We start from the raw sequence: 21631 nt of genomic DNA, 5'->3' as shown, positions 1-21631 counted from the left end.
AAAAAACAACCCCATTAAGAAGTGGGCAAATGACATAAACAGACACTTCTCAAAATAAGACATTTATACAGTCAACAAACACGAAAAAACTTAACATCACTGAACTTTAAAATTCAAAACCACAATGAGATACCATCTCACACCAGCCAGAAAGGCAATTATAAAAAAGTCAAGAAACAACAGATGCTGGCAAGGCTGTGGAGAAATAGGAACACTGTTGGTGGAAGTGTAAATTAGTTCAACCATTGTGGAAGACAGTGTCGTGATTCCTCAAGGATCTAGAACCAGAAGTGCCATTTGACCCAGCAATCCCACTACTGGCTATATACCCAAAGGATTATAAATCATTCTACTATAAAGAGGTATGCACACGTATGTTTACTGCAGCACTGTTCACAATAGTAAAGACACGGAACCAACCCAAATGCCCATCAATGATAGACTGGATAAAGAAAATGTGGCACATATACACCATGGAATACTATGCAGCCATAAAAAAGAATGAGATCATGTCCTTTGCAGGGGCATGGATGAAGCTGGAAGCCATCATTCTCAGCAAGCTAACACAGGAACAGAAAACCAAACACTGCATGTTCTCATTCATAAGTGGGAGTTGAACAATGAGAACACATGGACACAGGGAGGAGAACATCACACACCAAGGCCTGTCAGGAAGTGGGGAACAAGGGGAGGGAGGCCATTAGAATACCTAACGCATGCAGGGCTTAAAACCTAGGTGACAGGTCGATAGGTGCAGCAAACCACCATGGCCCACGTTAATCTATGTAATGACTCTGTACATTGTGCACATGTATCCCGGAACTTAAAGTACAATAAAATATAAAAAAGTTAAAGATGTTTCCCAACTGCAGGACTTCTTGGAACCTTCCACTGGTTAATGGGCACTGTGAAACTGCAAGAGTTTCCAAGGTTACAACTGCAACTTCTTAAAAGCATTTGAACATGGAACATTTACAGAGCCACTCAAAGAACAGCAGCTCCACAGAATAAAGCTTGAGGAAACTTTAGCTTAGAGAGTTGAGAGATTTATATTCTGTTCCCCTGCAGCCCCCGCCCACCTTCACTTCCTATTTCCCAGCTAAAAACTTGGAGTGAGTGGCAGGTGAGGAAATACTCAGTGTCCCTGTTGCTGCCTTTGTTTTTTCTGGTCTTGCCCATTCAGTGAAGAGAAAGGGGCATAAAGAGAGATGGTGGGTGAGAAGGGACTTAAAGTCAGGAGTGAAAATCAAAACAGAAATGAAAATGGTCTTGCTGAATCATCTTATCAAGATATTTTATCAAGTTCATGTGATTGGATTCAACAAGATCCAGAAAGCTACCGCCCAGAGCAATTCCAATGGCAAAAGGAATTAACACAAATAAATAAGCTAAGGCCTACAGAAGAAGATAATATTCAGATGATGAATGCTCCAGGGCAAAAGTTCTGCCTTTTCATCTCTTCTAACCTCTGACTTTGACAGCTGTTCTTTGTTCTAATTTTAAATAGTGCCAGGATACATCAAAATATTTAGAAGTGAGTAACTTTATACCACCTTTCTAGTATTTTTAGCACAGGGCCTTCTGAAGTGATTTGCTATTTTTAAGATAAATATTTCTTGCCTCCTTAACATTCTTTGAATGGAGAAAGTTAAAGAAAATTCTTGATAATTGTGGTTAATGACTTGGGTGAAAAACTTTGTTTTTCAGTTATAGTTTTATTGGAGTGGGTTTAAAAGCCATTTTAGGCCAGGCACAATGGCTCATATCTGTAATCTCAGTGCTTTGGGAGGCCAAGGAAGGCAGAGGAATCACTTGAGGCCAGGAGTCTGAGATAAGCCTGGTTACTTAGTAAGATCCCATCTCTATGAGAAATAAAAATTAGCCAGATGTGGTGGCACATGCCTGTAGACCTAGCTATTCAGGAGGCTGAGGTGAGAGGATTGCTTGAGCCTAGAAGTTCAAGGCTGCAGTGAGCTGTGATTTTATTACTGCACCTCAGACTTGGCAACAGAGTAAGATGCTGTCTCTAAAACAAAATCATTTTACATACATGACAGAAAATAACACAGAGAGCTTCAAACAACTCGCTGGATATGAGGGGGACACAATTACAGCAATGTCCTCTGGGAATGTGGATGTCTAGTTGCTCGAATGCTAGCATTTATTGAGTGATTATTCTGTGAGGCACAACTCTGTGTTCTTTACTAGCATTTATTCACTTGTTCCTCACAATAATCTCCATTTAATGAACGAAAAATAGGATGAACATTTTTCATCCATTTGAAGGTTGAAGAATATTAAATTGCCCAAGGTCATACAACTAGTATATATTGGCCCTGGAATTCTGTTATGGGCTGAATTGTGGTACCACAAAATTTATATGTTGAAGTTCTAATCCCCAAAACCCAAAATATGACCTTATTTGGAAATAGGGTCAATGTAGATATAATTAGTTAAAATTACATTGTACTGCAGTAGGGTAGGTCCCTAATCCCATATGACTGGAGTCATAAAAAGATTGTCAGATGAAGGGACAGACACAGAGGAAGAATGTCATATGGAGATTGGCACCATTCTAGTAAAAGCCGTGCAACCAACCAGAAGCTAGAAGAGAGGCCTGGAACATGTTCTTCCCTAACACCTTCAAGGGAATATGGCCCTGCCAACACCTTGACCTAGGACTTCTAACCTTTAGAACCATGAGATAATACATTTCTGTTATTTAAGCCAGTTTATGCTACTTTGTTACAGTAGCCCTAGTGATCTCATACAAATTCTAGCCCAAATTCACCTTATTTCAAAACCCATGCTTTAAACCATTATCCCACACTGCCTCTCACGCTTAATAATAGGGCCCTTCTGTCTGCAACATTTAACAATCACATCTACAGTAAACTCTTGAGACTGGACAGCACTTAGAGGCTATTTAATTTAGCTGCCTGCTGCCATGTTTATATCAAATAGTTGCCTAGGGTATGCTAACACCTCTAAGGATGAGGAATGCATTATGGACTTCCATTTAGGAAACTATTTCCCTGTAATGTCTTTGTAGGGCCTGATTTTTACCTGCTGGGTCCCTCTCTCCCCTATACCTCCCCTCCATCTATGTACTAGCCCCCAAAATACTGAAACTACTTCCTCATGCTGTCAAATCTTCTCAGCTAAGAATTGCTATCTCTTTACCTGTTCCTCTATGGCATGCTTTTGAACCTTTTCTCCCTCCTTGAGTTAGTAAAGGAATGATTATTATATAGAAAGAAACCAGAACTGATAATGGGAGGACAGTCAGCTATGGGTTAGGAAAAGTTAATCAGTCAACTTGTACTCTTGTCAGTTGCTGGTGGGGGTAAAGACTGTGGATACATTTTCCTCTTATTCATTCATTTCTACTTACTGGGATAAAAATGTATTTGTAGTGGAGGTAAAATACCCAGGGCCTCCAAGCAAAGCTCAAATCTTGAGTTAGAAACAGTAGAATCTGTCCAGAGATACATGTCTTTAAGGGCCAACCCAGAAGGCATCAGGGGACTCTGTCCTGATGAAGGGTAAGGGACCCCCAAGCTGAAAATTTTATATTTTTACAACTTAAAGTCACAAGGAATCCTGAACTAGCTGTTCTGTCCTTCTTATAGTTTTCTTTGAAGCTATTTTAAAATACAGATTAACTCATGTGAGAAGATGCCATGGACAAATTACACAAGTGAGAAGGTAGTGAGGAAACTGATAGAAAAACGTTTATTCTAAGAAATCATAGATGACACAAACAAATGCAAATACCTCCGACACTCATGGATTGGAAGAATCAATATCATGAAAATAAACATACTGCCCCAAACAATCAACAGATTCAATGCCCTTGGTATCAAAATACCAACATCAGTTTTTACAGAATTAGAAAAAACTATCCTAAAATTCATATGGAGCCAAAAAAGAGCTCAAATTGCCAAAGCAATCCTAAGCGAAAAGAACAAATCTGGAGGCATCACATTACCTAACTTCAAATTATACAAGGCTATAGTTACCAAAACAACATGGTACTGGTATATAAGTAGATATATAGGCCAGTGGAATAGAATAGAGAACCTAGAAATTAAGTCAAATATTTATAACCAATAGATCTTCAGCAAAGCATACAACAACGCAAATTGGAGAAACGATGCCTTATCAATAAATGGTACTGGGGAAACGAGATAGCCACATGTAGAAGAATGAACCTGGATCTCTATTTCTCACCAGATACAAAAAATTAACTCAAGATGGATTAAAGCCTTAAATCTGAGACCTGAAACCATAAAACCTCTAGAAGAAAACCTAGAAAAAAACTCTTCTGGCAAAGAATTTATGACTTAAGACACCAAAAACAAATGCAACAAAAACAAGAATAAATGGTACCTAATTAAACTAAAAAGCTTCTGCACAGCCAAAGAACCATCAGAGTAAACAGAAACCTACAGAATGGGAGGAAAGATTTGCAAATTATGCATCCTGTAAAGGACTAATATCCAGAATCTACAAGGAACTCAAACAAATCAACATGAAAAAAATAAATAATTCCATTAAAAAGTGGGTAAAAGACATGAATAAATATCTCCTCAAAGAAGATATACAAATGGCCAAGAAACATATGAAAAAAAAATGCTCAACATCACTAATCATCAGGGAAATGCAAATTAAAACAATGATTGAGATACCACATTACCCCAGCCAGAATGGCCATTATTAAAAAGTCAATAAACAGTAGATGTTGGCATGGATGCAGCTAAAAAGGAACGCTTTTGTACTGCTGATGGGACTGTAAATTAGCACAATCTCTATGGAAAACAGTATAGAGATTTCTCAAAGAACTAAAAGTAGATCTACTATTCAAACCAGCAAGCCCACTACCCACTGCTGGGTATCTACCCAAAGAAAAAGTTCAAAAAGGCACCAGCACATATATGTTTATTGTAGCACAATTCAAAATTGCAGAGATATGGAATCAACAACCTAAGTGACTTAATCCATCACCTGATGACTGGATTGAGAAAATGTGATATATATATACACCATGGAATACTATTCAGCCATAAAAAAAAGAATGAGATAATGTCTTTTGCAGCAACTTGAATAGAGCTGGAGGCCATTATGTATTCTAAGTAACTCAAGAATGGAAAACCAAATACTGTATGTTCTCACTTACATGCAGGAACTACGCTATGGGTATGAAAAGTCATACAGAGTGGTATAATGGACACTGAAAACTCAGAAAGGGGGAGGGTAGGATGGGGATGAGGGACAAAAAACTACCTATTCATACACTGTACACTACTCAGGTGACAGTCACACTGAAATTCTGGATTTCACCACTATTCAACTTATCCATGTAATCACAAACCACTTGTACTCCTAAAGCTATTGAAATTAACAACAACAACAACAAAAAATTGGCCAGGAACAGTGGCTCGTGCTTGTAATCCCAGCACTTTGGGAGGCCGAGGCAGGCGGATCACGACGTCAGGAATTTGAGACCAGCCTGGCCAACATAGTGGAACCCCATCTCTACTAAAAATACAAAAAATTAGCTGGGCTTGGTGGCGGGAATCTGTAATCTCAGCTCCTTGGAAGGCTGAGGCAGGAGAACACTTGAATCCAGGAGGCAGAGGTTGCAGTGAGCCGAGGTCACACCACTGCACTCCAGTCCTGGTGACAGTGCAAGACACCATCATCTCGGAAAAAACAAAAACAAAACAAAACAAAAAACCTTAAGGTTAATTGTTATTAATACTAGCAATCAAAAAGGTAAAAATTAAAGTAACCCATGAGATTAAAAAAGAAACTTACGTGTGTCTGGTGATGTAACAGTTAAAAATTTTGACAAAATTCCATCTAAAAGTGGTCTACTGAATTGTAATTTGAACCAAGAAACACCAAGGTGTTCTAGTCATCCTCCTACCTTTGAAAGCACTGGGGAACGGTGAGAGCCATGGACACACACTAGAAAGTCTGAGCCACCCTAGAGAAACAGAAATCTCCCTTCTTTTAGTTAAAATACTGCACACTTACTTTGAGGAAGTGAGTTTTGATCTTGCCACAGTGTTTGCCCATCTGCCCCGTGACCGGGGAATAGAGGAGGTCTTTGGAGGCAATGCGGGCGTAGGCCACTCTCCTGTTGTTGCTGAGCATCCAGATGAAAACATCAGGGATAGTGTGCTGGGGCTGTAGGAGTGAGATTTGAAAGGTGGGAACTGAACATATGCACTTGCAGAGTTCTGCTATCCTGAAACAGTCCCGCTTCGACAAAACAAATGCTGTGACTGACACCATCTAGGCACTGAAACATCTATGCCATCAGGCAAATTAAGTGCAGTTTCCTAGAGAAGAGAAAGCCTGCCGGCCGGGCGCGGTGACTCAAGCCTGTAATCCCAGCACTTTGGGAGGCCGAGACGGGCGGATCACGAGGTCAGGAGATCGAGACCATCCTGGCTAACACAGTGAAACCTCGTCTCTACTAAAAAATACAAAAAACTAGCCGGGCACGGTGGCGGGCGCCTGTAGTCCCAGCTACTCGGGAGGCTGAGGCAGGAGAATGGCGTAAACCTGGGAGGCGGAGCTTGCAGTGAGCTGAGATCCGGCCACTGCACTCCAGCCTGGGCGACAGAGCGAGACTCCGCCTCAAAAAAAAAAAAAAAAAAAAAAGAAGAGAAAGCCTTATTTAGGTCATGAACTAAAAGTGCATACAGCCGGGCGTGCTGGCTCACGCCTGTAATCCCAGCACTTTGGGAGGCCAAGGCGTGTGGATCATGAGGTCAGGAGTTCAAGACCATCCTGGCCAATATGGTGAAACCACGTCTCTACTAAAAATACAAAAATTAGGCAGGGGTAGTGGCACTCGCCTATAGTTTCAGCTAGTCAGGAGGCTGAGGCAGAAGAATCGCTTGAACCCAGGAGGCGGAGGAGGTTGCAGTGAGCGAAGATCATGCCATTGTACTCCAGCCTGGGCAACACAGCGAGACTCCATCTCAAAAAATAAAAAATGTGCATACAAACCCACATGTCAAATTGCCCATATGAGAACATGCAAGTCGGACCTGTGATTTGGCGTCTTTGGTAGCCTACTTTTCTCCATCTGCAGGACAAACACTTTTGCACAACTTCCCATGGATTTTTTCCAATCTTGTAATAATGATTTAGTTTTAAGCACTCCTCAGAGCCAGATAACATTTTCAGAATATTCAAATGAAACAACAAAAACAAAAATCTATGCATGTCTTTGAATGACTTTACTTGCTCTTAGGCAAGTATTTCTACAAGGAACTGTGTACCTATAATATGATTGCAAAATATTTTATTTCCATTTTAAGTGGTTATTCAGCAGGAACTCAGCTAAATTGCATAGGAAATTAGACTTTAAAGTTGAATTAATGAAGATAGGAAGAGTAGAATTCCATGCCAAGTGGCCCATTATGTTGTAGGTGTTTGAAATGCACATTTCTGAACAAACAAAACTCTCAAAACAAAAAGAGGTATACTGTTATAAACAAGGCTTTGACATTCCTGGACTGGAAGCAGACGCTCTGTGTTTCCAGTCCCTAGTGATCAGGTGTAACTAATCCTCGAAGAGGGCATCCCTTCTCTCTTCTGAGTGCTTATTCAAATTCCTAGGTCTACTGACTGCTTGTCTCACCGAGTAACATGCCGCCAGGGAAAGACTGATTTGCAATAAGAACTGCAATTTTCAAGAAAAACAGAAGCAGTAAATCTCTCTCTCTGAAATCTTTCCACACACAAAAAAACCCTGTTTTAGAAGTTTCCACACATTTGCAGGCTTCAAGAACGAATGTCAGGATCTGACAGATGCAAATATGAGGGCTCTTTTTAAACAGGTCATTCTAGAAGTCACCAGAAGACACTGTTTACAACTAACTTTAAAATGAGAAGCTGCTGTGCCCTTTACTGGGCATGAATTTAAATCCTTTTATAGTTGAACACCTATCAAAGTTCCTGTGCGTATGTTGACTTCACCCGAGCCAATTAGCAAATGTGCCTTTTATTTTGCTGAATGCTCAGGTTTTGTTTAAAAAAAAAAAAAAAAATCAATAAAGCTGTACTTTTTTGGTTTAATTTAAAAATCTCTTCTCTAAACTAGGAGTACCTGCGCAGCCCACTAGGGCTGGGGAGAAAAACATTGATTCATATTTCACCCATACCAACTATTCAAACCTCCTTGGAAGACATTCAGTCTAACCTTCCAAATGAGGTTTGCCTTTAGAGTCAATTACCTCGTCAATAAGAAAGCGGATTTTTTCCACAAAGTTTTGGGCTTCATGAATCATTTCATCAAGAGGTAACTTTTTCTTCTGCTGCTGAATGATCCCCTTGGCCTCCTTGCACATTGCTTCCTAAAACAAGACAAGAGTCAGTGTAGGTCTTTCTAGAGATCTGGACAACAAGCAGCATCCTGTTGCTGAAAAGGCCTGAAGGTCCTAGTGAGCTCCACACTGAGCCACTCACGTGGACTGTTCCAGGGTCTGCCGCCACGCATGCTGCCCCCTTAGTGGAAACTTCACAGGATTATGGAGGCAGTAATATCATCTCACCTCCGCTTGACAGATGAGAAGCTGAGGTCCAGAAAGGCCACAGGCTTATCAAAGTCACATGGCTTATTAACCAGCACCTGAATCTAAGTTGATATGGTTTGGCTGTGTCCCACCCAAATTTCATCTTGAATTGTAATTCCCATAATCCCCACATATCATGGGAGGGACCTGGTGGGAGGTAATTTAATCATGGAGGCGTTTACCCTCATGCTGTTCTCGTGATAGTGAGTAAGGTTCTCACGATATCTGATGGTTTTATAAGAAGCTTTTCCCCCTTTTGCTTGGCACTTCTCTTGCCTGCCACCATGTAATATATGATTTGCTCCTTCTTGCCTTCCACCATGACTGGAGGCCACCATGGCCTCCTAGCCATGTGGAACTGTGCATCAATTAAACTTCTTTCCTTTATAATTACCCAGTCTTGGGTATGTCTTTATTAGCATGTGAGAACAGAGGCTTTCTGATATTTAACAACAACAACTATGATAATAGCAGCCTAAGGTGTACTGAGATGTTCCTCTGTGCCAGGCAATATTCTAACCACCGTATTCATCCTTTGTTACTCCTCATAACAACCTTATTAGGTAGGTTCTATTATTCCCATTTTACAGCTGAGGAAGCAGTAATGCAGCTACTGAATGGCAGAGCCAGAGCTGACTCCCAGCTGCATCCAGAGTCCAGTGCTTAACCACTGCACTCACCACCTCTTCCCGGAGGTATGGTAGCTGCTTTCAGACAAAGAAGACATCATATGAGAAATGCTGCCAGAAAGTTTAGTGTCAGTGGTTGGAAAACCCAAAAGTGTTTGATTCATTTGTTCAGCTCACATTTATGTGCTTAGGAAAAAAGCATTTACAGTGACTTCTAAGGCCCTGTGTGAGTTGGCCCTGCCACTGTCTGTTTCATCTTATAATATTCCTTCCTCGCTCACTGTGCCTCAGGCACACTGGTCCTCAGAAGCCCTAGAACATGACAAACTTTCTCCATCCTAAAGCTGGTCTATTAGTCTTTTCTCATGCTGCTAATAAAGACATACCTGAGACTGGGTAATTTATAAAGGAAAGAGGTTTAATGGAGAACTCACAGTTCTGCATGGCTGGGGAGGCCTCATGGGGAAAATCACGGTAGAAGGCAAGGAGGAGCAAGTCACGTCTTACGTGGATGGCGGCAGGCAAAGAAAGAGAGCTTGTGCAGGGAAACTACCCTTTATAAACCATCAGATCTCATGAGACTTATTCACTATCATGACAACAGCATGGGAAAGACCTGCCCCCATGATTCAATTACCTCCCAGCAGATCCCTCCCACAACATGTGAGAGTTCAAGATGAGATTTGGGTGGAGACACAGCCAAACCATATTAGCTGGTATGCTTGGTGTTTCCTCTTGCTCAAATGTTCTTCCTAGTCTCTACATGGCTGGTTTCTTCTCATCTTTAAGGCCTCAACTTAAATGTCACCACTGTATTATATGCCCCCATGTTTTCCTGATCCCTGTGGTTTTTTAGAATTTCCTTTTGAATCACAATCTATAATAATTTTTATGTATTTTCTGTTTACCTATCTTCTATCTTAACCATTAATGTGTAAACTTCAGTAGGACAAGGACCTCCTCTGTCTTGTCCTTATTGTATGCTCAGTGTCTAACAGAGTTTCTGGCACATAGGTGTTAAATAAATGTTTATGGGCTGGGCGCAGTGGCTCAAGCCTGTAATCCCAGCACTTTGGGAGGCCGAGAAGGGCAGATCACGAGGTCAGGAGATCGAGACCATCCTGGCTAACACGGTGAAACCCCATCTCTACTAAAAAAAAAAAAAAAAAAAAAACTAGCCAGGCAAGGTGGCGGGCACCTGTAGTCCCAGCTACTCGGGAGGCTGAGGCAGGAGAATGGTATAAACCCGGGAGGCGGAGCTTGCAGTGAGCTGAGATCTGGCCATTGCACTCCAGCCTGGGCAATGACAGAGCGAGACTCCATCTCAAAAAAAAATAAAATAAAATAAAAAATAAATGTTTATGGAATGAATGAACTACTCAATCTAGAAATTCCTCAAGGACAAGCACCAAGTTCTTCTAGCTTTGTTCCCAGCATCTAGAGGAGTGTGTGGCATGTAGGAAGCCTCTGCTAATGTTGACTAGAAGAAATGCATACCTGTTATCTACCAGGCACTATGCTTGGAGCCCAGGTCTGGGACAGAGAGAAGAAATAATGCTTCATTTCCCCGAGACATTGACAGTTTGGTGAGGTGAAAACAATACATGCACATAATTAAAATGCATGAAGCACTGTGGTACTAGACAGGGGCAAAGCTGGTTACCTGAAGAGTATGACATTTGAGCTGAATTTTAAAATGTGAATAGAATTCATCAGAGAGTAAGAAGAGAGAGGGAACAGTTACATGTGAATATACATAATCACTCGAGGATTCAAAATTGTCAGAGCATAGATACATGGGAACAAACTAAAGAGGGATAAGGCTGGGATGCTAGGTTGGGGCCAGACATTAAACAGCCCAATATATCATGCAAAAGGGATTTAGACTTTATCCTATGAATGATTGAGAGAATCCAATGATTTTTTTGAATAATGATCTAATCAGGCTTGTGTTTTAGAAAGATCATGCTGGTTGTGATATGGAAGATGGATTAGAGGAAGACTTTTGCAATACTATAGAACAGAGATGCTAAGAAACTCAGTTTAGGCAGTGACTCTGAAGATGAAGAAGTGGAGTTCGTTCCAGAGTCACTAAGAGGCAGAATCTACAGGACCTAGTATTCAAATGGCTACTTAAGGTGAGAGATAAAGAGCCAATGTTGAAGCTTAGCCTTCTTGTTTGAGCAGTCAGTCTAGCTGGTGGTGCCAATGCAGGATGTTGAACACGTTGAGATAAGGTGATGGGCTTAGTAGGATACACAGAGTTTGGGGTGATATAAGCATGGAGATGCCCACTAGGAAGCTGGGAATGCAGGTCTAGAGATGAGGAGGGAGACCTAGGCCACTAAAAAAGATATTGAAATAATCAGGCCAAGGGCTGTCAGACAATGTGAAGACAGAACTCTGCAGAAAACATGGAGCAGAGAGAAGCTGCAGAGATAGTACTTCAGCCAGAGGTGCTGAGAAAAGCCAGCATAGGAAGAAGGTCTTATTGATGGTGGGAATCTAACCTCCCTGAAATGTTCCAGAGGACAGAAAAGCAGCATTCTGGGAAGAAGGATGGATGAGGAGTTAGGAGACCTGGGTTTTAGTTTTTGGACTACAGTTAACTAGCTGTGATCTTTAGAAAAAATCATTTAATCTCTCTGAACCCCACTCATACTTTAAAATGTCCCTGAGAAGTCAAGCACTGAGTAATTTTTCTTTGCAGAATTATCCTGGCCTCACATGAAATATCCCCTGGTGCCCTTGGTGGAACTGACATTTCCAATTGAGATAATCCAGGGCCTGACTTGGCCTGGCAATTCTAGTCACCAGTCATTAAAGAAGAACTGGGCAACTATTAGGCACCTAGTACATACAGTTTCCCAGGACACAGAAGGGTATCAACACCTGACCTGTTCTCAAGAAGCGCTTACAAATTTTAACACAATTCTCAATAGGAAGAACCTGAAGTCAAGGAGCACAGTTATTTCTTTTGATCTCTTGGCTAGCGGGGCAGAGGGCCAAGCGAGTCTACTGCCTTTAACAAAATATGAAGGTCAAGAAAATGAGCTAGAGGGCACCTATTCTCCATCAGAATAGGAAGTAGGACCAGTGGGCTTCTAGTTCATCCTTATAAACCTTCAATAAATGTTCATTTCTTTCCAATTTAACAAATGTTCCCTTCTCACTCTTGTCTCTGCATCCCAAAAATGTATGACCTTTAAACCTTATCCTCATTTGGTCTGTGAACTATGCCTCATCCGTGAGGTTTATTTTTAACTCTGTCCACAAAGTATAAATAGATTTTCACATACCAGCTCCTGCCAACAGAGCGTAAGTCGCTTCTTATCTAAAGTGGTTTGGTTCAACATCTTGGGCTTTTTTTCTGCTTCAGAGATAAAGGCACTGTAAGAAAAGAATAACAATTTTGAAACCTACTTAGTGAAAATCCATTTATATAATTCCAGAGGTTTGCAAATATCATTTCTGCAATACATTGGAAAGCTTTTGAAGCCATAAAACCAATATTTTTAATTTAGGATTAAGCCACAATGTATTAACTTTTCCAAGAGACAAAATGAGAACTAGAAATGATGCCCAGACCCAACATTAGTTTTGGGGAACAGATTTTTTTCCACTTTCTTTCAGTACAATCCATTGTGATTACTATAAAAATTCATAAAAAACCCCACAAAATGCTGTTTTCCTTCATCTTACAAATTTAACACACACCAAAAGTTTTCTGAAAAGTTGTATATAAAACAAATATTTTAGATTCAATACTTAGATGTGTCCCTACCATTTAAAAACAATAGGAAAGACTGAGTAGTAATATTTTTTGGAGATGAAGTTAAAAATGTCTTCAAAAGGAAAACAGTAAAGATTGTGAATGCAATTCAAGAAGAAAAATGTAAATGGACTAAATGCTTGGGGAAATAAGATATTGTCCTTACTAGTGATAACTTAAATGCAAATTAAAATCAATACCATTTTACCTATACAAATGAATAATATTCAAGGTTGGTGAAGATGTTGGGAGATAGTTACTCTTCTACTTTATTGAAGGTGGGTGTAGATTCTTACAGTGTTTTAGAGGCTACTTGATAGCACCTATCAAAATTTTAAATTGATTCAAAATTAAAGTAAATTATGCTAGACTTCTTACCCTTCAAAAATAATTGAAAGATTTGACAAGATTATGTTATACAAGCATATGTATTATAGCACTGTTCATGGTAGCAAAATAAGTGGGAACAACTTAAATGTCATTAGGGACTAGTTAAATACATCATGGCACATAAAAGCAATTGAATATTCAGGATATCTATTATGTGCACCTGTAGAAAGATGCCTGTGATATTTTGCTGAATGAAAAGGCAACCTGCAGAGCAAATGTGTGATATCATTTGTGAAGAAATGTGGTATTTTATGAGCGTGTACATGAGGATGCATGTTTCCAAATGCACAGAAAAAAGTCCAGGAGGACAAATCAAACTCTTCTCACTGGAGAGTAGGATTGGAGAGAAAATTGAGAAGAACTTTCATACTTGATATATTTATTTTTTTTTTAAATGATGAGCATGATCATTTAAATGATGAGCACTTCTGATGAAAAAAATCAATTATAAAGGAAACAAAAAGGAAAATCTAAGATGCCCATACCAGACTCTACCCACTGGCAGTTGGAAGTCTCACCAGAAATCCTCCTTGGATACACTAGTAACACTACCTTTTCTTTAAATTTTCAAAAAGAATAAAAAGGATTATATTTTGAAGAGGGAATCTTGTTGCCCCAATTCCTGCCTTTTCTTGTGGCAGAAGGAATTCCATGTCACTCTCCAGAATGGATCAGTGCAGGTAGACATGATCACTTCTGATCCCTTTCCTTTCCCCACAGGGAGAAATAATTTGTTTCCTCGTTAAAATTGGGGTAAATGACCATTGGCACACGTTTCTGTTCATTCTTCATCTTTCAGACCCAACCTGCCTACTGGCTGTGAACACCCCCCCTTCCTTCACGTGTCACATGGCAAGTGCCCTGTCCCTGTGAGGGGCAAGGGCGAGATGGAGGGAGAAGCCCTGTTGAGCTGCTTGGCCATGAACAGGTTGGGGGAACAGGAAGCTTGACTTGACCTCAGGTCCAAGCTGCTTTCTCAAATCCAGCTTTTCCAATTATAAAACATTTTGATCTCTGTCTTATTCTCATATTTTTTGAGTTGGTTATAAACTTGAAAAAGGGGGAACAATTAACTGTCATCCCAAGTAATCCCCTAACATAGAGAAGTTATTGAGCTATTAATTTGCTCATAGACAGTTTCTAAAAGTATGCATTGTGAAGCTTTTTCAAACACTTAAAGGGAATTGCAGGTGGCACTAAATAGCTCACAACAGCAGTAGCACTAATGTGTGTGTGTGTGTGTGTATCTTTTATAATGAAAAACAAGAAATAAAAACTATTTATTTGCTTTCTTTTTTTTGTAAAGTAAAAATTATTGAGTAGTTGAGAAATTGGGGAAGCAGAACTTAAAAAGCTGAACACCAGAATTTAGCTACTCCCTGCCTTTTATCAGATGAATCTCCACTCCCTTTCCATTAGTCCCATTATGACAAGTTCTCATAGTTGCTCAAATCTTTTTTTTTATTGTTGAGTAGCATTATATAATATGTGTAAATTTTATTTTGTTTTTTTTATATATATTATACTTTAAGTTCTAGGGTACATGTGCACAACGTGCAGGTTTGTTACATATGTATACTTGTGCCATGTTGGTTTGCTGCACCCATCAACTCGTCAGCACCCATCAACTCGTCATTTACATCAGGTATAACTCCCAGTGCAATCCCTCCCCTCTCCCCCCGCCCTGTGATAGGCCCCAGTGTGTGATGTTCCCCTTCCCGAGTCCAAGTGATCTCATTGTTCAGTTCCCACCTATGAGTGAGAACATGCGGTGTTTGGTTTTCTCTTCTTGTGATAGTTTGCTGAGAATGATGGTTGCCAGCTGCCTCCGTGTCCCTACAAAGGACACAAACTCATCCTATTTTATGGCTGCATAGTATTCCATGGTATATATGTGCCACATTTTCTTAATCCAGTCTGTCACTGATGGACATTTGTCACTGATGGAAATCTTAACCTAGTTAATTTCAAGGGTTAGTCCAAGTTGTTTCCTTAAAGTGTCAGCAGCCTCTAAGAAGGCTCCAGCGAGTCCCACCTCCTTCAATTCATGCTACTGTGTAATCCCCTCCCTTTGAAGGTGGGCTGGGCCTAGTGACTTGCTTCTAACAGAATAGTCAAGAGTGATGGGCTGTCACTTCCAAGACTAGGCATGAGAGACTCTGACTTCTGTCTTGCTGGAATATTCTCTCCGACTCTTTGTGCTTGCTGGCTCGAAGGAAGCCAGCTGCTCTGTCATGAGAGGCAGCTTAGAGAGGCTCACATGGCAAGGCAACAGCTAGTGAGAAATTGAAGTCCTCAGCCCAATGGCCCATGAAAAACTGAATTCTGCAAATGACCACATGAGTGATCTCAGAAGTTAATCCATCCCAGTGAAGCCTTAATATGACTGCAGCCAGGGAAGAAAAAGGACCCAGCTGAGCCACACCTGGCCCCCTGGCCCACAGAAACAGTGAGATCATAACTATGGTGTTAAGCCACTGAGTTTTGGGGAAATTTGTTTCTCAGTAAAAGATAATTAACTAGATAGCCTATTTTTTATCTTTTATTATATCGTCTGACCTCTAGAATAAGGGTTACTAATTGGTACTCAATATGTTGTATAAAATTTTCATTAAATTGTGTTGGAACACAGAAAACAATTCCCTAAAATATGCTGCTTCATCATACCGAGTGCTTTGAAAATTGGAAGGCCTCAGAAATAAGCCTCAGAACCAGGGTTTTTCTCTGACCTGTCTTTTCCATGTCTCCCTGTCTCTCTGATCCTCTTTTCCGAAGCACCAGGAGAGACTCTTTACATTTTCCTATCAGACTAAGAAAGCTTAAAAGTGATTGTCTTAAGACTCCCTCCCTAGAGATCTCATCAAATAACCAGGAAAGATCAACCAACAGAGAAGAGACTGGAATCATCACCTGCCCAGAAAGACTTTGCATCTATTCTTCTAAGGACAGCTCCAAGAGATTACCTGGGGGACTTTGTACAAAAACTAAGACAACCTGTGTTCCTGTGCAGCTTCATCCCTCACCTTCCCCTAAGGTTGGCCTCCCATCTCCCTGGTCCATTCATTCTTCCTAATGATTTACCGTCCCTCAAAATAAATATCTACATTCTCCATCTCCCCCATCTCATCTAAAAAAGGATATATAAGCTTCTGTACTGCACTGGGTAATTGAGTAATCACTCTGTGGTTCTCCCCTGTGCATGTTAATACATTTGCATACCTTTTCTCCTATTAATCTACTTTTTGTCAGTTGATTTTCAGTGAGCCTTCAGAGAGGGGAGGGAGGGTTTTCCCTCAGCCCCTACAATAGTATATTGAAATATACTATTCAGGCTCACTAAATAGTATCTTTCACTGAAAACAGTTGATTTTCAGAGAGCCTTTAGAGAAGAGATGTTTTCCCTCAGCCCAACAATAGTATTTTACATATTAATAGCTTATTCTTCTAGCCATCTAAGTGTCAAATAGTTGCTGAGTGCCTGCCACATGCACAGCACCATGCTGGTGCACTAACACTACTAGCATTTTTCTTGTTTCCTACAGAGTCTCTGTAGTAAGTCTTCCTTTGCTTTTCGCACCTTTGATTTATGTTTGAGTTGCTTAAGTGTCAAGAAGCAGTAGTTAGTCCACAAGTACCAGTGAAATTACTGAACAAAATTAAGATGGATACAGCACTCTAAAACACCTATTTGAATGCATAGGAAATCGACTACTCTCTCAAGGTAATGAAAAGCTGAGTCCACAGAAGCTCAGCTCTGCCTATGCCGGCTGTCTCTCCCAGTACCTGCTCTGACTGATGAAGTCACTGAGCACTGTTTTCATTTTCTCTTCAGGTGCCTCCTGTGAAATCTTGATCAAATCTCTCACTTCTTCTATACTTTCTTCCTGAAAACAAACCACAGGAGTGGAGAGATGAGGCGGTGGGAATGAGATTGGTAGTAGAGATACTAATTGTAATGTACTAGAAATAACAGTTAGCTAATTTTTTGTTTTGGAAATGAAGGAAGATTTATCTAGTTTTCTTGTACTTGAATTGGAAAATGCTACTGCATTCTAACTTTGAACCTTTCTTTTAATAAGTGGAATTGGTCCAGATACAAGTCTTCTCCCATACTGTTCAAACTCATTGTTTCTGTTATAGATCCATTCCCTAATGGGTACCATTTATTTAGAATCTACTCTCTGAGGAAACCTAATAATGTGGGAAATAGCTAACAATGTAGAGAAATTAGATATAATTACCCAAAACTTCAAAAGTAATGTTCAAGTCAATTTTTTACATAGGGATATAATCATATTGAATAATCCCTGAAATTAAATGGTTCCCTGTTCTTCTGATTACATGAGTTTTGGGCCAGGTAATGGGACAGATTGTACATGGCAATGGCCCTATGCTTGTATACTTAACAATCACACTTTTCCTTTGGGACTAAATTCTAGAATTCTATTTAGTGACCTGGAGGAAAATGGCACCTAAGGGGAAGTATATGTGTTACTACTCCTTTGCTAGAATTTATGAAACTGTATTCTCTACCATATCCCAACGTCTGGTGCCTGGGGACATATGTTCCCCCTCTTTACACCTTCACTATAAGAATAGGAAACATTGTGGCATAGTTAAGGACTTGGGCTCCGGAGTCAGGTTGCCTTGGTTCAAATCCAGGCTCTATCACTTACAAGTGAAGTAATCCATTTATGCCCAATGTCCTTATCTGTGGAATGGAATAATAACAGAACGCACCACAACACTATAGGGGGTGTGAATATCTTCAAACAGCGCTGGGAGTTAGTAAACATTCAGTCATGTCTCTCATGGTCGTTAGCCATGATATGCCAAGCACGGCAGGGATGCCAACATTGATAAAGGAATTAGAAATGAATGTCACTATGGCCTCTAGGAAAAAAATTCTGATTTGCTTTGTCAAGACTCTTGGAGATAAATGTCAAGACTCTTGGAGATAAACAATCTGTTCTGTCTGAAGGAGAAGTAAGACCATCCTAACCAAGACAGTCTGTGACTTCCATGTGCTGTGACCCCAGACTAGGTCTCCTGACCACTCTCAGAGTTTATCTCCATGATGCCTGGAATCCCCATGTTCAGAGACAATACTTTGTTTTACAAATTTGGAGACAAGGATTATAAAGCAAATGGGACAGAGAACTTTGTTCTTGACTTAACATAGGTTTTAGTGGAACAGGAGGGTCAAGACAAGGATGATCTGGTAAGGCATATGGGACAGAGTAGTGGGAGCACGGGAGTAGGAGAGAAGAATTTATAAAGGGGAGGAGCAAGATATCAGAGAAACAGAGGTCCCAGCTTTCTCTCCCTCCTGGGGCTTAGGGGGAAAAACCTAGCATTGATTGGATATTGATTGGCACTGTTTACAGCATAAAATACTTTCAAACATTCAATTCCATGAATAATTATTTAGCCCCTATCAGGTGCCAGGCATTAAGCTAAATGCCATAGAAACAGTAGCAAATAGTTATTGAACAAAGAAACACACAAATATATTGTAAAGTATGATAAGCGGTCCAAAGGAAAAGAACAGGGTGTTGGCCAGGCACAATGGCTCATGCCTAACACCCCAGCAATTTGGGAGGCCGAGGCAGGAGGATTGCTTAAGCCCAGGAATTCCAGACCAGCCTGGGTAACATAGTGAGATCCTGTCTCAAAACAAAAAAGAAAAAAAGAAAAAAAAAATCAGGCATGGTGGCATGCGTGCACCTGTAGTTCCAAGTACTTGGGATGCTGAGGTGGGAGGATTGCCTAGGAGTTCCAGGCCATCCTGGGCAACACAGTGAGACTCTATCTCTACAAAATATTTAAAAAATTAGCCAGGGGTGGTAGGACATGCCTGTGGTCCCAGCTACATGGGAGGCTGAGGTAGGAGGATTACTTGAGCCCAGAAGGGCAAGGCTGCAGTGAGCTGTGATTATGCCACTGCATTCCAGCCTGAGTGACAAAGCAAGACCGCCTTCTCAAAAACAAAACAAAACAAGACAAAACAGGGTGTTATGTAAGAAGATAAGGGGGTAGAAGGTGTCACACTCTTCCCTGAGGAAGTTTGAAATTAACCCTGGAATTTGGCTGGGTTACAAGAAGATTGGAGAAGGGAAAATTAACAGAGGAAAAGGCATGGTGGTGGCCGGGAGGCTTAAAGGAATTTGGCTTTTTCAACATATTCAAAGGAGACCAGTGTGGTTGGAACAAAGTAAGGGAGGAAGAACATAGGAAAGATGGGGCTGTAGAGGCAGGCAGGGTCTGATGTTGTAGGCAGTTGTCCACCGTGCCAGGGACTTGGGATTTTTTATTAATCGAAGCCAGGATCTATCAATTTTGTGAGAAAGTTGTCAATTCCTGCCCTTTGGAGATTAGAAAAACAGCCCATACCTAGATCCTATAACAGCCAGAAGCAGGGCAGGGATTTGAACTTAGGTATTTTGATTCAAGTTCAGGGATTTTACAAAATGTTATCTCATTCCCCCTAGATACGCATGGTGGGATCCACATGCCCTCCAAATGCACCATCCCCCATTTATTTGTATTTAAACCGAAGTCAACATCCTCTACTAGGTGGATTTTTAAAATCCCTTCCCCGACCAGCTTCCCAATCCTCTAATCCATCACCTGTCAGAGTCACCTACCAGGAAGTCTGCCATTTTCTCCAGCATGTTGGACCAGTGCAGCCTGAAGGTCTGGTCTCCCCAAGAGCTGACAAAGTAGACACAGGGCTTCTTAGCCTCAAATGGCAAATAGTTGTAATTCCTGTGAAAACAATTAGGTCTGGAAGTTAGCTGGTAATCTGTTTTCCAGGCAACCCCAGTCACATGTTAATGTTTTGTATGTTGTGGGCAGGACTCGGGAGGCATAGTAACAAAACTATCAAACTTTTAACACCATCCTTAGTCTATAATTAGGGACCTGTGAGCAATGAACAATGAACAGTTAGATGGCTGCAATGGAGAGGTATTAACAGCCACCATGAGAACTGGAAGAAAGCTTAGAAACGATCACTAGAGGACAGGATTTTTTTAGGCAGGACTTTTTCAAGAAGGATGGCTTTATTTTTATTTAATTAATTTAATTAAGTAATTAATTTTTAAAAGGCAAGGTCTTGCTCCATCACCCAGGCTGGAGTGCAGGAGGAGGATGATTTTAAATGAGAGAGGGAAAATGGGAAGAAAAGTAACTTTTCCTTTCTGGTCACTATGTGCCAGGCATGTGTGAAAGTCAAGGTAACAGATGTATTCCACAGTGGTTGTACTAGTTTACATTCCCAACAGCAGTGTGGAAGTGTTCCCTTTTCACTGCATCCATGCCAACATCTATTATTTTTTTATTTTTTTAATAATGACCATTCTTGCAGGAGTAAGGTAGTTTTGCGCATTTTGAGCATTTTTGCATTTTGTGTGTTTTGAGCATTGTGGTTTTGATTTGCATTTGTGCATTTAGAGCGCTTGTGCATTTTGAGCATTGTGGTTTTGATTTGCACTTCCCTGATCATTAGTGATGCTGAGCATTTTTTCATATGTCTGTTGGCCATTTGTGTATCTTTTTCTGAGAATTGTCTATTCATGTCCTTAGTCCACTTTTTGATGAGACTGGTTTTTTCTTGCTAATTTGAGTTCCTTGTAGATTCTAGATATTTGTCCTTTGTCACATGTATAGATTGCGAAGATTTTCTGCCACTCTGTGGGTTGTCTGTTTACTCTGCTGACTGTACCTTTTGCTGTGCAAAAGCTCCTTAGTTTAATTAAATCCCACCTATTTAACTTTGTTTTTGTTGCATTTGTTTTTGGGTTCTTGGTCATAATATCTTTGCCTAAGCCAACGTCTAGAAGGGTTTTTCTGATGTTATCTTCTAGAATTTTTATAGTTTCAGGTCTTAAAGAACTAAAAGCAAAACTACCATTTGATTCAGTAATACCACTACTGGGTATCTACCCAGAGGAAAATAAGTTATTATACAAAAAAGATACGTACATGCATGATTATAGCAGCACAATTCACAACTGCAAAAATGTGGAACCAGCCCAACTGTCCATTAATCAACAAGTGGATAAAGAAACTGTGGTGTGTATGCATATATATGACAGAATACTACTCAGCCATAAAAAAGGAATGAATTAATGGCATTTGCAGCAATCTGAATGTGATTGGAAACTATTATTCTAAGTGAAGTAACTCAGGAATGGAAAACCAAACATTGTATGCTCTCACTCATAAGTGGGAGCTAAGCT

General features: G+C 40.4%; 1 protein-coding gene across 1 annotated transcript in view; it reads right to left on the bottom strand.

Annotated features, from left to right (window-relative positions):
- Positions 1-21631, bottom strand: part of FER1L6 (fer-1 like family member 6) — a 177417-nt gene that overhangs the window by 97406 nt on the left and 58380 nt on the right. Inside the window, 5 exon segments of the mRNA XM_033202929.1 lie at positions 6043-6195; positions 8259-8378; positions 12526-12616; positions 17172-17272; positions 20036-20156. Of these exon segments, the coding sequence (XP_033058820.1) occupies positions 6043-6195; positions 8259-8378; positions 12526-12616; positions 17172-17272; positions 20036-20156 (586 nt within the window).

This window comes from Trachypithecus francoisi, unplaced genomic scaffold (genome assembly GCF_009764315.1).
Source record: "Trachypithecus francoisi isolate TF-2019V2 unplaced genomic scaffold, Tfra_2.0 Lachesis_group7, whole genome shotgun sequence".
Classification (NCBI taxonomy): domain Eukaryota; kingdom Metazoa; phylum Chordata; class Mammalia; order Primates; family Cercopithecidae; genus Trachypithecus; species Trachypithecus francoisi.
This window is presented reverse-complemented; position numbering and strand designations above follow the sequence as displayed.